The following is a 16,492-nucleotide window of genomic DNA, read 5'->3' on the forward strand; positions in this document are numbered from 1 at the left end:
CCCTGCAGCTTCCATCTTCTGTCTGCTCATAATGCCTTGTGCCACAAGCTGAGGAATGAACACCTTCATAGGGGTTCCCGACCCAGCTATGGAGATGTGGCCACAGCTTCAGAAAAAGGCTGCCTCCTCCTTCAGGACTAAGGAGAGCACAGGGAATAGCTGTGGACCAGGAAGTCCTAAAGCAACTGCAAAATTTTGGACCCTCAGTCGGTGCTCCAAGAAGATATCACTGCATAGTAGTTTTTACTTTTTCCCTCAGTCAACCCTTGACTGTTTCAGTAGATGGGATTCAGGGAAAGACACACCCGTGATCTGATCCAACAAGAATATTTCAGTGTCCCTATGTTCTCAGGGAGTAGCCAGCAGGGCTTTAGTTGCAGATACGTGAGGCATCCTTGTAAGTCTGAGGTGAGGTGCACCCTTCTTTGAGGTGCAGCAAATGCATGTGCCTTAGACCTGCCCAGCAGTGCTGCCCTGAGTGTCCATAGAAGGGGAGCCTACAAGTGAGGGGCTTCAGACAAGCAGCCACAGGGCAGATTACAGGCCACATTAGCTTAGGCCAGCTGTTGACACATGGCACTTCTTGTCCCGCAGTTGCCTTCCCCACCTTTGCTGAAGACGATGATGACAAGATTGTGGGAGGCTACACCTGCGCAAAGAACTCTGTGCCCTATCAGGTGTCCCTGAATTCTGGATATCACTTCTGTGGAGGTTCCCTCATCAGCAGCCAGTGGGTCCTGTCGGCTGCTCACTGCTACAAATCGTGAGTGGAAAAATTACATCCTTCTATATCCTACTTCTGTCTTCCAGTTCCCTTCTAGCAGGAATTCTGAGCTATGAGATAGCAATACGTAAGTGCCTCCATTCTCACCGGAGACAGCCAAGGGATGGGTGGATCATTCAGGAAGCCAGGCCGAGGCATCCTGAGGGGTCTTCCACTTCTGCAACGTTCCTGTGAATGCAGAGCGTTTTCTGAAATAACAATGGGATAATCAAGCAGAGAGGTCTAGGCTTTGATTCCTTATCAATTGCATGAATCTTGCTAAAGCATTCTCCCTGGAGAACAGGAAGAGGATCAAGGTCTGGCTGGAGCCATTTGCCTTGTCCCAGAATATTTGTATCTAGTGCTGCTCTGTATTCAACTGCTGCCATGTATTTACAGACCCGCAGAAATTCACCACCCATGCATGGAGTGGGTTAAGATCTCAGTGTGGATTCCCAGGGCTCCCTTCAGGACAGGAAAGATCCCCTACCCCAGAAGGCTTCTGTGGCAGTGGTGTTGGAGCGAGTGCACTCAGTGCCGGGGAGGTTTCTCTCAACCTGCCCCCAGCAGTAAAGGACATGCTGTGCCTTCTGTTTTCCAGTCGCATCCAAGTGCAGCTCGGGAAACACAACCTGGAGCTCACCGAATCCACACAGCAGTTTATCAACTCTGCTAAAGTCATCCGCCACTCTGGCTTCAGCTCCTACACCCTGGACAATGACATCATGCTCATCAAGCTGGCCACCCCAGCCACTCTCAGCAATGCTGTCCAAACCGTTCCTCTGCCTACCAGCTGCGTGGCCGCCGGCACCACCTGCCTGATCTCCGGCTGGGGCAACACTCTCAGCAGTGGCAGTGAGTACTCTGGGGGAGCCTACAGACCCTCGGGGGCCCAGGACAGTCTCTAGGACCTGGCCATTAACCCCCAACAGGACAGGCTAAAACACAGGGATGTGCTGTGGGACAGCTTTTTGGAGTGATGCGTCAATGTAGGGACTGCACAGTTAATGTCAACAGAGTTGTCAATTCTCAGAGTAAGGGTGAAGTCTGGGACTGTGCAACTTGAATTCCTACCAGAGATCTCTGTTCCCTCACGCCGATGGTCAGAGATGTGCATGGCCAGTGGTGCCTATTCCATTGGACCTGCACCAGGGGAGAGGTTTTCCTGAGGCTCAGGTTTCCTCCAGTGTATGTATCACAAGAGCGGCCCCTCCCTTGCCAACTGATGAACTTCCAGGTACCAGAAAAGTTAAGGTGGCTGCAGTGTAGAATGGTGGGCCCATGGGTAGAATTTGTTCCATCTCTACAGAAGGGACCCATGCTGTGCTTACTGTGGACAGGAAGCAGGATGGCTGCTAGAACAGGGCGTCCAGCATTTGCTTTTCTGCTAAGATCTTCCCCGAGCTCTGAAAAGGACTCAGCAATGCCAGCAAGCATCTCTCCCTATTTCTTTGCAGCTAACTACCCGGACCAGCTGCAGTGCCTGAAGGCTCCGGTCCTCACCGCCGAGCAGTGCTCTGATGCCTACCCTGGGCAAATTACCAAGAACATGATGTGTGTCGGATACGTGGAGGGAGGAAAAGACTCCTGCCAGGTAACTCATCTGCCTCTCCTCTCCCAGGCATTTCTCTCCCACCTTTTCCCAGCTGAAGAGGCCTTCACATTACAGAGTCAGCTATACTCACTGCACTGGTAAATCTGAGTTTCTGAATGACAGCAGAGGCTTCAGGCACACATATCCTGAAGGTTTGCCAATGCTGCATCCGGCAAAAGCAGGCAGCTGACTCATCCTTAGCTGTGGTGCACTTGGAGCTCAAGTCAGGCAAGGTAGCATCAGGTGGAGAGTGTGAATCAGGAGCAGCCTTGGTAGAACTTTTGTGCAGAGTACACCCAGCAGGGCTTCCTCTGGGGTCAGTGATCTCAGGGATCTCTGGCTCCTTGCTCAGGCTGATGCCATTTGCTGAATATCCATACCCTTTGTGTGCACAGGGAGATTCCGGCGGTCCCGTGGTCTGCAATGGACAGCTCCAGGGCATTGTCTCCTGGGGTTATGGATGTGCCCAGCGGGGCTATCCCGGAGTTTACACCAAGGTTTGCAACTACGTCTCCTGGATCCAGTCCACCATGGCCTCCAACTGAGACGCTTGTTTGGTGCGACCTGTATTTTCTCATCATCATTTCTGTGCTTTTGGCTCTGTACAAGCAAAAATTATGAGAAATTAATAAAGACTTTCAGGCACCCCTATTTTGTGCATTGTTTTTCTGGGAAGTTCCATAGCCTGTGATACGGAGCAGATAGATAGTGTATGCAACAGAGAAGGAAGTATTTAATATTTTCAGTGCCTATAGAACTGGAAGCATCTTGGAAAACTTTACAGACTTGTTTTTACAAGTCTTTCAGTCAGTTATTTTCAGTTGTTTCTGAAACCTCTCATTTATGAAAGTTACACCACATTTCTAACTTTGAAAAGGCCATTTCAGGCTTCTGCCAAGCCCTTCTGTAGCACTTCTGATCCACTGTAGAGGATGCTGCCCTGAATTGCCTACCATTCATTAGCCCCAGTGCAAAGGACAGTGCAGGGTCTGAGAGGAATCTGATGCTCACCTAAATGTTCATAATCCATCAAGAACAGAAGCTGGGAATTCCTTGCTGGAGTGTGAATCACAGGCTTGGTCAGGGGAGCTGCAGCTCATGCCATAGCAGTGGGGACGTGGATGTCTGGTGCTCAGGTTCTTGTGGGTAAAGCCCAGTCAGCCGCTGGGTGTTACAGGCACTCCCTCACTACCCCCTTGCCCTGGTGGGATGGGAAAAAGGGTAGAACTGACAGGTTGAGATTCCCATCCTTCCCTCCACACCCACCCACACCCAGCCTGCCCCTTCCACCTGCTGCATCCCTGCAGGGCTCCTGCTTCCCTGCAGAAACAGAGTTTGTGCTGACACACAGTTTGTGTCATTGCCCAGGGCTCCCAGCCAGCCAATGCCTTCTCTCATTCCTTGGCCAGCCCCACCCCGAGATGTCTCACCCTCACTCACTGCTCCCTCTGCACAAACCTTTGGGCAGACACAAGGGGCAGGCTGCTGAGAGGGCAGGGCCTTTCCCCCCATGGTTCCCTGCTGTTTCTTTGTGGCCATGCTGGCCCCTCTGGGTAAGTGAACTCAAGCCAGCCCTGAGCACCTCCACTGATCCCGCTGCTGCTCTCCCAGCTGTGTAGCCAGGTCCTGGCAGTGCTTCATCCTGCAGAGCTTTCTGCATGGAGCATCAGCAGTCAATGTGGGGGCAATGGGAATGCCTGAATCTTCTGCAATGCCCATCTATTTGTCATTCTTTGTGCAGCCCCTAGATGGTTCATGGTTTTGGACTCAGCCCAGGAATGCACCTTGCCTATTGAGGAGAGATTGGAAATTCACCTGCTGATCTGAAGAGCTGTCCCATGCCTTGAACTGCTCCCTTGGCTGCCCAATGCCTTCTCACCCTTTCCCTACCAACTCACAGTGCCTAGTTGAGGTTTTTCCCATTTTTTCCTCTTCCTCACTGCTCCTACTTTTCCTTTCCAGTGTTAGCCCTGGAACAGTCTCCAGACATGGTGATCAAAGAAGGCCAGTCTGTGAATCTGGAATGCTCTGAGAAGAAATCCACCAGCACAGCTATGTATTGGTTTATTCTGCCTTCAGAGAAGAATTCCAGTCTGACTCTACTGGCTTCTGCACTACAACTTGGTACCGCAGCAGTGGTGGAGAAGGGTTTTGAGAGGCATTTCAAGAGCAGCAAGATAGAAGGAGACAGTATCACCCTCTCAATAGAACATGCCGTTCTCAATGACTCTGGCACATACTACTGTGCTGAGGGCGAGCACAGTGGTGAGACTGCTGAGGGAGCTGAGCACAAACTTGTCCCTGCACAAACAGGACCTGCTTTCCACCTTGTGGGTGCTGCACGAGGCAGGATGATCACTTCTCACTCCTTAGCTGCTCTGCTTCCTAGCCTTGCCTTCCTCCTCTTCTCGGACGCTGAATGTTTATTTGTCCATCATTGTCTCTTTGCCACTCCAGGCCTCCCTCTGCATTAAACTCCTATTTGCACTACACTTGCTTTTGTCAGACCTTCTCCTTTCTACCTTCCCTTCTCCAACTTTTTCTTTGTGTCTTCACTCTGCACTCCATTGTCTTCCTCTTCCTTAACTCCAGTCAACCCTGCTCATACCTCTCACTGTCAAACAGAAGAAGTGCTTGTGTGGGAAGTTCTTGGTGCACCTGTGCATAAAGGCAAGGCCTGGCAGGTGTGGAAGTTGCCAGCACCGTGTGGCAGCTGCCCACATGCTCCTCTGCTCCAACGCCTTGTCTGTGGTTGTTCTGTGGCCAAGGAATAGGAACAGCAGAGCACAAGCCTGTGCTTACTCTGGTAAGGTGTTCAGTGGATCCCTAATTCCTCCATGCAGAGTGGTGTCTGGGGCAGGATCCACCTGCCTTCCAGTCCTTGATCCACATACAGTTTATCTTCAGCAAACATATGATAAAAATGACAGGTTACATTAGCAAGCTGAGCAGATAACAGAAATTTCCCACAGGTTACAGTGTTCTGCACATCAGTGACTCAGATGAAGGGTAAAGAGTGTCCTTATCAAATTGCCTGATTACACCAAGTTAGGAGGAGTTTCTGATACCTGAGAAGGCTGTGCAGCCCTTCAGATGGGCCTTGACAGGTTGGAGGGATGGGCAGAGAGGAACATTCTCAAATTCAGCCAAGGCAAATGCATAGTTCTGCACCTGGGGAGGAATTGCTCCATGCAGCAGCACAGGGAAGCACTGACCATCTGGTATTGAATATTAGACCCCGATGTTTCCGGCTGTGTCCTGCCTGGCTTCTTCTGGCCCTTGCTGCTGGGCCAAAGGCGGCAGCTGTGGTGTTTCACCCCAGAGATACCTTTGGCCGGCTGGGTGCTGCAGCTGGGCACTTGGAACAAATCCAGGCAAAGTAGGATCTCAGTTTACCTTTGGTGGAAAAGGTTCAAGCAACAGTGAAGAGAAAAGAAGTGGGTTCTATCGTAGAGTCTAAATCCAGAGTTTTATTTCAGCATGGTAGACCTCTGAATGTGGTAACAGCTCCCAGACAGACCCCCGGCCGCATGGTCTGGTGTCCTTTGAAGCCCCGTGGACAGGGGGAGGGGAGGGACAGGTGAGGGCCAACCAGGTGTGAGGAGAGGAAGGCTCAAGGGATACAGACACTTGGACAGGCCAATGAGCCCGGACCTGAGGGGCATCTGCCAACCACACGACGCCCTGCTGGAATGTTAAGATTGATGGAGAGCTCTGAGGCAGGAGGGCAAAAGGGGAAGGGGGAAAGGTTGGCACACCTGAGAGGGTTGGGACAGCTGAAACAGGAAATCGCACTGCAACAATCTGGTGAGCAGCTCTTCAGAGAAGGACCTGGGGGTCCTGGTGGACAAGAAGCTCCCCATGAGGCAGCAATTTGTCCTGGTGTCCAACAAGCCAGTGGTGTCCTGGCATGCATTAGGAAGAGCATTGCCAGCAGGGGGAGGGAATTGAGGCTCCACTCAGGCCTGGTGAGGCACATCTGCAGTGCTGTGTCCTGTTCTGGGCTCTTTTATTGGAATATGATCCCAATATTGCCCGGTGGAACGTGCCTGTGCTCCTCTGGCCCTTGCTGCTTGACCAGAGGCGGCAGCTGTGGTGTTTCACCTCAGAGACACCTTTGGCTGGCTGTATGTTGCAGCTGGGCACTTGGAACAAGTCCAGGCAAGCAGGAATTCTGGTTTTACCTCTAATGGAAAGGCTTCAGGCGAGGTGAAGAGGAAGAGGAGACGGATTCTGCTGGAGGGTTCATCCAGAGTTTTATTCCATGGTCACAGATCTCCGAATCTTGGTAACAGCTCCTACAGAATCCCGACCGCAAGGTCCCGTGTCTTTGTAAGCCCGGGGAAAGGGGGAGGGAAGGGGTAGGTGAGCCACCAACCAGGTGGGAGGGGGGAGTCTCAGGGGACAATGACACCTAGACTGGCCAATGACCCCAGGGCTGAGAAGCATCTTTGGAACTGCACCAACCAGACACCGCCCTTGCTGGAATGTTAAGATTGACGGACATCACTTAGCAAGGGGGCAAGGGGGAGGGGAAGGGAGAGGTTGGCACAGCTGAAGGACTGGGAAAGGTGAACCATGATATTGCTTCACACTGCAACAGTCTTTGGTGCAAAAGAGACATGGAGCTCCTGGAGAATGTCCAGGAAAGGAGATGAAAGGGGATTACTAGATTGGAGCACCTCTGTAGAGAACGGGGTTGAGGAGAAAGGCTGAGGAATCTGAGCATATTGTGCTTTAAGAAGAAACAACTAAGTGGCCACCTCATCAATGTCTACAAGGAACTGAAGGCAGGGTTCCAAGAGGTAGATCCAGGTTCTTCACTGTGATGCCAAGCACTTGGAGAAGAGGCAGAAAATGATGCACAGCAAGTTCCACCTGAATCTGTGGTAAGAGATTTGCAGTGTTGAAGACCATGCAAAGGAGGAGACTGTCCAAAGAAATTGAGGAGCCCCTCTCTCTGGAGATATTCCAGAACCATGTAGAGACAGTTTTGTGCCGTGTGCTCTGGGATGACTCTGCTGGAGCAGGGAGGTTGGAGCAGTGACCCCCTGAGGTCCCTTCTTGTCTGGCCCATCCCATGATTGTGTCCTGCATAACACACACCCGTGCACAGCACAGGCCTGCTCAGGGCACTCCAGGTGGTTCCCAGCCTGCAGATTCCCATGCTCATGTCCAAGCTTGCCAGCACCTAAACACAGGGCCCCACACAGCAGCCATGCCTGTTCAACAGCACGGACTCCTCAAATCCTGTGTCTTCTGCAAGGCTCCCCATGCACTGCCCTGCCCTCTGCTCACCCCAGGCAACTGGAGACCCTTTGCATGGACACATCAGGCACAGCCTCCTCTCTGCTGCAGTGCTGCTGCTGCTGCTGCTGGCAGGATCTGGGGTTCCTACAAAGCAGCCCCATCTCTTTACTTCTTTCTACAACTACTATAGAGGAATCTGGTGTCTTTCCCTGAATCTTCTCTAGGCAGCTGGGGGAATGAATGCAATGGGACACACTCAGACCTGCAGCAGAGGATTTGGGAGGAGCTGCAGGCATTGCTGCTCTCCTCTTTTGACAGCACACAGGGGAACATCTTCAGTGCAAAGCCCTTCAGAGCCCTGGGCAGTCGGATCCCTTGATGGCCTGTGTGGGCCAGCCTCACCCTGCAGTGCACACAGCCCAGCACGCATGTGCAGAGTCTGTGCCAGAGCTCTGTGCCCAAACTCAGGGCACACAAACTGCGAGTGTCTCTTCCTGCCTGCAGGGATTTCCCACTGCCTTGGGCAGGTGAGCAAGGCCGGGTGCAGGGAAGAGGACAGGGCATGGTTTTCTCCAGCTTTGTCCATTTGTGTCCTGGTGCTCTTTTGCAGAGTGCTGCAATCAAGAGGCAAGGATTATATCTGTTCTTCTCTGGCACGGAGAAGGTCAGGGTGTACCCACACATCCACTGGGGCACACCCTTCTCCTCAGAAATGTCTCCAAGGTGAAGTGTCTCCCAAAGGATAATCCCAGTGCCGAAGCACAGGCAGCCTGTTCTCTCCTGGAGATCCCTCTCTGGAGTTAGAGAAGAACAGCTACAGAACTATTCTCTGCCAGGCTCCAAGAGACACCAGCTCTGCAGGTCAGCAGCTTCTCCCATCCCTGGACAACACGTCAGGCCTGACTGGGAGAAGCAGAGATTCCACATGGCAGCTTGCAGGGCTGGGACTCTGTGAGTGTGAGGGAGCCTAGGGAGGAGACAAACAGCGGGACACAGACACAGCCATGCATTCCTGAGATCTCCTTGTCTTCCCATCAATTTCTGCCACTTTGTGCATCCCTGTGCACACACTCAGGCTGCCACACAGCCCCATCCTGCTGCGTGGTAGCTCTGAACCATGGCACCTACTGAAGTGCCCCCTACTCTTGCACAGCCACGCTCACACACAGCAGGAAGCCAGAGGAGCAGAGTGCAAGCAGCTCATGGCTGCCTGCAGGTGTCATTCCCCACCGTTCCTGGGCAGCCAAGAGCCTTGGTGACATTTCAGCCTCCCGCTCCCTGCCCTGCCCACCCACAGAGAGACGCATCTCTTCCTCTCCACCCTCCTCTTTCCACACCTCTGTGTCTGTGCTGGCCCCAGGGGCAGGTGCCTGGAAGGAGGGGGCCTTTCTCCATGCATTTCCACCGCTTCCTTGTGGCCATGCTGCTCCCTGTGGGTAAGTGGGCATTCCTCCCTCCTGAGCAGCTGCACGGGAGCTGCTGCTGCATCCTCAGCTCTGCTCCCAGTTGCTGGCACTGCCCCTTCCCAAGGATTCCAGGGCAGGGGTGTGCAATGAACCAGGAGAATTTACCCATGACCTATTGAATCACGTAACTCTGCAAAGCTGTAAATTTGTTTTTTCCTGCCCCATTTTAATACTTCACTTGAGAGCACAAAAGTCATTATTTCTCCAAACAGATTTACTGTTGTATTTGCAGTTCGTTTGTTGGGGATTTTTTATCCTATGTTCCTTTTTCAGAGAAGCTGGGCACTGTCCCATTGCTTTCTGATGTCCTGGGGCCATTCCATCCTATGAGATACTTCAAGGATGTGTATTTTTGTCTTCTTCAATGCATTTCACTTCCCACCTTTCATCTCTGTCTCTCCAGGCTGGGCCCTTCAGCAATCACCAGATTCAGTTGTCCGGGTGGGAGACACCGTCACTCTGGAATGTTCTGCATCACGGAAAGATTTCATACACATGTACTGGTACAAGTTACCCATGGAGAAGGATGCCAGAATGCAGCTGGTTGTATACTCAGTTGAAGGTGGCAAAGCAGATTTTGAGAAGGAATTCCAAAATCGCTTCCAGAGCGATGGGACTAGGAACAACCATTTATCTGTGAAGATCCAGCATGCCCTGCTCAATGACACAGGCACATATTTCTGTGCTGAAAGAGATCCACAGTGACTCAAAGGCTGGTGCAGCACAGCACAAACCTTTCCAGGCAAACAGGGATCTGCCACCAGCACACATTGAACCCTGTTTGAGAGAACCCAGTTTTCTTACTTCCCCTCCAGCTCTTCAGGTAAAACACAATATGACAGTCTGTCTGTCCATCTATGTGCTCATCACTCTGTCTTACGCTTGGTCTCTAGCTGCTTTTCTATTCTTTCCCATCTCTGAATCACCTTCTCGCTCTCAATTCTTCTTATCCTCACTGTCTCACCTCCTTTATCTCCCAGTCAGATTGTTTCTGACTCTGCTCTTTTCATGGCTTTCTGTCTTTCGCCCTGACTTTTCCTCTCTATCCTCTCATACCTAGTCCCTTCCTATTTCCTGTTCCCTTCTTCCTCCATCTCTGCTTCCTTAGAATCTGTAGCATCAAGTCATGGCCTGGGAAGCAGGATGTGGAACAGTTCACACAGAATTTTGCTTCTCCACCAGCTGGAAAGACAAAGCCCACTGGTCCTTGGCCCCACTGGTCTCCAGGGAATGGACACACAGCCCAAGTTACAGCCCTACCCTTTGACCTGAACTCTCAGATGTCTGAGAATTGTCCCTGCCCACAGCAGGAGACTGCCCAGGTGAGCCATGGAATGTCCCTGGTGACCAGGACAAGGACCAGGAGGAAGAAGTCCAAGTGGAGTTTTCAGCAGGGGCTATTGGTGTTTTTGAGCATCTTGTCTGGCCCATCCACTACATCTCCTGCTCCTTGCTGAAAGTCACAAGGGCTGCCCTGACTTGCTTATTCCTCTTTATCTCCAGTTAAAAAAGTGCACAAGTGCCCAGGGAAATCCTCACCTAAATGTTCATAATCCACCAAGAAGAGAAGCTGGGAATTCCTTGCTGGAGTGTGAAGCACAGGCTTGGCCAGGGGAGCTGCTGCTCATGCCATAGCAGTGGGGACATGGAGATGCTGTCTGGTGCTCAGGTTCTTGTGGGTAAAGGCCAGTCAGCTGCTGGGTGTTACAGGCACTCCCTCACTACCCCCTTGCCCTGGTGGGATGAGAAAAAGGGTAGAACTGACAGGTTGAGATTCCCATCCTTCCCTCCACACCCAGCACACACAGCCTGCCCCTTCCACGTGCTGCATCCTTGCAGGGCTCCTGGTTTCCTGCAGAAACAGAGTTTGTGCTGACACACAGTTTGTGTCATTGCCCAGGGCTCCCAGCCAGCCAATGCCTTCTCTCATTCCTTGGCCAGCCCCACCCTGAGATGTCTCACCCTCACTCACTGCTCCCTCTGCACAAACCTTTGGGCAGACACAAGGGGCAGGCTGCTGAGAGGGCAGGGCCTTTCCCCCCATGGTTCCCTGCTGTTTCTTTGTGGCCATGCTGGCCCCTCTGGGTAAGTGAACTCAAGCCAGCCCTGAGCACCTGCACTGATCCCGCTGCTGCTCTCCCAGCTGTGTAGCCAGGTCCTGGCAGTGCTTCATCCTGCAGAGCTTTCTGCATGGAGGATCAGCAGTCAATGTGGGGGCAATGGGAATGCCTGAATCTTCTGCAATGCCCATCTATTTGTCATTCTTTGTGCAGCCCGTAGATGGTTCCTGGTTTTGGACTCAAACAGCCCAGGAATGCACCTTGCCTATTGAGGAGAGACTGGAAATTCACCTGCTGATCTGAAGAGCTGTCCCATGCCTTGAACTGCTCCCTTGGCTGCCCAATGCCTTCTCACCCTTTCCCGACCAACTCACAGTGCCGAGTTGAGATTTTTCCAATTGTTTCCTCTTCCTCACTGTTCCTAATTTTCCTTTCCAGTGTTAGCCCTGGAACAGTCTCCAGACATGGTGATCAAAGAAGGCCAGTCTGTGAATCTGGAATGTTCCAAGAAGAAATCCACCAGCACAGTTATGTACTGGTTCCTGAAGCCTTCACAGAAGAATTCCAGTCTGACTCAGTTGGTTTATGCAGTTCAAGGTGCCAATGCAGTGGTGGAGAAGGGTTTTGAGAGGCATTTCAAGAGCAGCAAGATAGAAGGAGACAGGATCACCCTCTCAATAGAACATGCCTTTCTCAATGACTCTGGCACATACTACTGTGCTGAGAGTGAACACAGTGGTGAGACTGCTGAGGGAGCTGAGCACAAACTTGTCCCTGCACAAACAGGAGCTGCTTTCCACCTTGTGGGTGCTGCACGAGGCAGGGTGATCACTTCTCACTCCTTAGCTGCTCTGCTTCCTAGCCTTGCCTTCCTCGTCTTCTCAGATGCTGACAGATTATTTGTCCATCATTGTCTCCTTGCCACTCCAGGCCTCCCTCTGCATTAAACTCCTATTTGCACTACACTTGCTTTTGTCAGACCTTCTCCTTTCTACCTTCCCTTCTCCAACTTTTTCTTTGTGTTTTCACTCTGCACTCCATTGTCTTCCTCTTACTTAACTCCAGTCAACCCTGCTCATACCTCTCACTGTCAAACAGGAAAAATGCTTGTGTGGGCAGTTCTTGGTGCACCTGTGCATAAAGGCAAGGCCTGGCAGGTGTGGAAGTTGCCAGCACCGTGTGGCAGCTGCCCACATGCTCCTCTGCTCCAACGCCTTGTCTGTGGTTGTTCTGTGGCCAAGGAATAGGAACAGCAGAGCACAAGCCTGTGCTTACTCTGGTAAGGTGTTCAGTGGATCCCTAAGTCCTCCATGCAGAGTGGTGGCTGGGGCAGGATCCCCCTGCCTTCCAGCCCTTGATGCACATAATACAGTTCAGCTTTACCAAAAACATTCTAAAATTACAAGGTATGGTCATGAGCTGTACAGCTAATTGAGATTTCCAAGAGGTTACAGTGTTCTGTTCATCAGTGATACTGGTGATGGCATAGAGAGTTTCCTCATGAACTTCACTGGTCACACCAAATTAGGAGGAATTGCTGATAGCCCACAGGGCTGTGCAGCTTTTCAGATGGGCCTTGACAAGTTGGAGGGATGGGCAGAGAGGAGCATCCTGAAATTCAGCAAAGGCAAATGCAGGATTTTACGTGAGTGGAAAAATAACCCCGTGTACCAGTGCAGGGTGCAGGCAAAACAGCTGGAGAGCAGCTCCTCAGAGAAGGACCTGGGGCTCCTGGTGGACAAGAAGCTGTCCATGAGCCAGCAGTGTGTCGTGCTGTACAAGAAGCCAGAGGTGTCCTGGGATGCATGAGGAAGAGCATTGCCAGCAGGGCAGGTGAGGCTCCACTCCACTCAGCCCTGGTGAGGCAAATTTACTGTGTTTTGTCCATTTCTGGGCTCCTTGGTACAAAAGAGACACGGAGCACTTGGAGAATGTTCACAAGACAAGAAGAATGATGATTAGTAGAGTTGAGCACCACTTTTGCACACAAAGGCTGAGGGAGCTGGACCTGTTCTGCTTTGAGAAGAAACAACAAAGTTTCATCAATGCCTACAGGTATCTGAATGGGAGGGTTCCAAGAGGTGGATCCAGGTTCTTCACTGGGATGCCAAGCACGAGGACACGATGCAAAAGGGAGAAAATGATGCACAGGAAGTGCCACGTGAATCTAAGGTCAGAGCTTTGCACTGTTGAAGACTGTGCCCTGTAACAGATTGCCCAAAGAAATTGTGGAGTCTATTGGGAGACATCCCAGACCCATATGGATACAGCTGTGTGCCATGTGTTCTGGGATGACTCTGCTTGAGCAGGGAGGTTGGAGCAGTGACCCCCTGAGGTCCCTTCTTGTCTGGCCCATCCCATGATTGTGTCCTGCATAACACACACCCGTGCACAGCACAGGCCTGCTCAGGGCACTCCAGGTGGTTCCCAGCCTGCAGATTCCCATGCTCATGTCCAAGCTTGCCAGCACCTAAACACAGGGCCCCACACAGCAGCCATGCCTGTTCAACAGCACGGACTCCTCAAATCCTGTGTCTTCTGCAAGGCTCCCTATGCACTGCCCTGCCCTCTGCTCAGCCCAGGCAAATGGAGACCCTTTGCATGGACACATCAGGCACAGCCTCCTCTCTGCTGCAGTGCTGCTGCTGCTGCTGCTGGCAGGATCTGGGGTTCCTACAAAGCAGCCCCATCTCTTTGCTTCTTTCTACAACTACTGTAGAGGAATCTGGGGGCTTCCCTGAATCATTTCCAGGCAGCTTGGGGAAATGAATGCAATGGGACACACCTGCAGCAGAGGATTTGGAGGGGCTGCAGACATTGCTGCTCTCCTCTGCTGACAGCACACAGGGGAACATCTTCAGTGCAAAGCCCTTCAGAGCCCTGGGCAGTCGGATCCCTTGATGGCCTGTGTGGGCCAGCCTCACCCTGCAGTGCACACAGCCCAGCACGCATGTGCAGAGTCTGTGCCAGAGCTCTGTGCCCAAACTCAGGGCACACAAACTGCGAGTGTCTCTTCCTGCCTGCAGGGATTTCCCACTGCCTTGGGCAGGTGAGCAAGGCTGGGTGCAGGGAGGAGAACAGGACATGGTTTTCTCCAGCTTTGTCCATCTGTGTCCTGGTGCTCTTTTACAGAGTGCTGCAATCAAGAGGCAAGGATTATATCGGTTCTTCTCTGGCACGGAGAAGGTCAGGGTGTATCCACACATCCACTGGGGCACACCCTTCTCCTCAGAAATGTCTCCAAAGTGAAGTGTCTCCAAAAGGACAATCCGAGTGCAGGAGCACATGCAGCCTGTTCTCTCCTGGAGATCCCTCTCTGGAGTCAGAGAAGAACAGCTACAGAACTATTCTCTGCCAGGCTCCAAGAGACACCAGCTCTGCAGGTCAGCAGCTTCTCCCATCCCTGGACAACACGTCAGGCCTGACTGGGAGAAGCAGAGATTCCACATGGCAGCTTGCAGGGCTGGGACTCTGTGAGTGTGAGGGAGGCTAGGGAGGAGACAAACAGCGGGACACAGACACAGCCATGCATTCCTGAGATCTCCTTGTCTTCCCATCAATTTCTGCCACTTTGTGCATCCCTGTGCACACACTCAGGCTGCCACACAGCCCCATCCTGCTGCGTGGTAGCTCTGAACCATGGCACCTACTGCAGTGCCCCCTACTCTTGCACAGCCACGCTCACACACAGCAGGAAGCCAGAGGAGCAGAGTACAAGCAGCTCATGGCTGCCTGCAGGTGTCATTCCCCACCGTTCCTGGGCAGCCAAGAGCCTTGGTGACATTTCAGCCTCCCGCTCCCTGCCCTGCCCACCCACAGAGAGACGCATCTCTTCCTCTCCACCCTCCTCTTTCCACACCTCTGTGTCTGTGCTGGCCCCAGGGGCAGGTGCCTGGAAGGAGGGGGCCTTTCTCCATGCATTTCCACTGCTTCCTTGTGGCCATGCTGCTCCCTGTGGGTAAGTGGGCATTCCTCCCTCCTGAGCAGCTGCTCTGGAGCTGCTGCTGCATCCTCAGCTCTGCTCCCAGTTGCTGGCACTGCCCTTTTCCAAGGATTCCAGGGTGGGAGTGGGCAATGAACCAGGTGAATTTTCCTATGAGCTATTGAATCAGAAAAATCTACAATGATGCAAAATTTTTTTCTCCCCCATTTTAATACTTCACTTGAATGTACCAAAGTCATTATTTCTCAATCCAGATTTGGTGTTGCATTTGAAGTTGGTTTGTTTGGGGATTTTTGATCCCATCTGCCTTTTTCATAGAAGCTGGGCACTGTCCCATTGCGTTCTGATATCCTGGGGCATTCCATCCCATGACATACTTCAAAGACATGTCTTTTTGCCTTCTTCAATTCATTTCTCTTCTCACTTTCCATCTCTGTCTCTCCAGGCTGGGCCCTTCAGCAATCACCAGATTCAGTTGTCCGGGTGGGAGACACCGTCACTCTGGAATGTTCTGCATCACGGAAAGATATAATATTCCTGTACTGGTACAAGTTACCCATGGAGAAGAATGCCAGAATGCAGCTGGTTGTATATTCAGTGGAAGGTGGCAAAGCAGATTTTGAGAAGGAATTCCAAAATCGCTTCCAGAGCGATGGGACTAGGAACAACCATTTATCTGTGAAGATACAGCATGCCCTGCTCAATGACACAGGCAAATATTTCTGTGCTGAAAGAGATCCACAGTGACTCAAAGGCTGGTGCAGCACAGCACAAACCCTTCCAGGCAAACAGGGATCTTCCTCCAGCACACACTGAGGTCTCTTTTTGAGTAAAACCTTTTTTTACTTGCCCCCAGCTCTTCAGAGAAACACAGTACAACTGTCTGTCTGTCCTTTTGTCCATCTATGTGGTCATCAATCTGTCTTTAGCTTCGTCTCTAGCTTCTCTTCTATGATTTTCCATCTCTGAATTACCTTCTCACTCTGGTTTCTTCTTGTCCTATCTCCACTCATTTCTCTGCCATTCAAAAACTGATACTCACTTTCTTCATTCATGTCATTCGGTCTGTCCCCATGACTTTTCCTCTCTGTCCTCTCATACCTAGTTTCTTTGTCTTTCCAGTTCCCTTCCTCCTCCATCTCTCCTCCCTGTCAATCTGTTACCTCAATTCAAGGCCTGGGAAGCAGGATGTGGAATAGTTCACACAGCACTTTCCCTCTCCACCAGCTGCAAAGACAAGGCTCACTGTGCCTCAGCTCCCCACAGGTATTTACCTTCCTCTCCTGCCACTCTCACTGCAGCACCCATGAGAGCCCTCACAGCTCTGAGTGCTTGGGCTGCTGTGGTGTCCTGCAGGGTCCTGCCTCCCTCTCACAGGTGGTATTTGCTGTGCTCACAGGGCTGCAGAGAGAAGAA

At 51.9% G+C, this 16,492-nt stretch overlaps 1 protein-coding gene across 16 annotated transcripts in view; it reads left to right on the forward strand.

The window, feature by feature from the left end:
• Nucleotides 1–11,819, forward strand: part of LOC139592796 (trypsin I-P1-like) — a 70,601-nt gene extending 58,782 nt beyond the window's left edge. For 14 of the 16 annotated variants that reach the window (XM_071433059.1, XM_071433062.1, XM_071433063.1 and 11 more), the window contains 4 exons: nucleotides 595–763; nucleotides 1,365–1,618; nucleotides 2,221–2,357; nucleotides 2,753–3,002. In XM_071433059.1, coding sequence (XP_071289160.1) covers nucleotides 595–763; nucleotides 1,365–1,618; nucleotides 2,221–2,357; nucleotides 2,753–2,902 — 710 coding nt within the window. In that variant the 3' untranslated portion in view covers nucleotides 2,903–3,002. Of the gene's footprint in view, nucleotides 1–594; nucleotides 764–1,364; nucleotides 1,619–2,220; nucleotides 2,358–2,752; nucleotides 3,003–4,319; nucleotides 4,850–11,730 lie in introns of those variants that run through there. The other 2 variants (XR_011680118.1, XM_071433064.1) reach the window with 2 other exon arrangements.
• The last annotated feature ends 4,673 nt before the right edge of the window (nucleotides 11,820–16,492 follow it).

Source organism: Agelaius tricolor, unplaced genomic scaffold, assembly GCF_023055355.1.
Source record: "Agelaius tricolor isolate 1412-34295 unplaced genomic scaffold, bAgeTri1.0.p SCAF_9, whole genome shotgun sequence".
Classification (NCBI taxonomy): Eukaryota; Metazoa; Chordata; class Aves; order Passeriformes; family Icteridae; genus Agelaius; species Agelaius tricolor.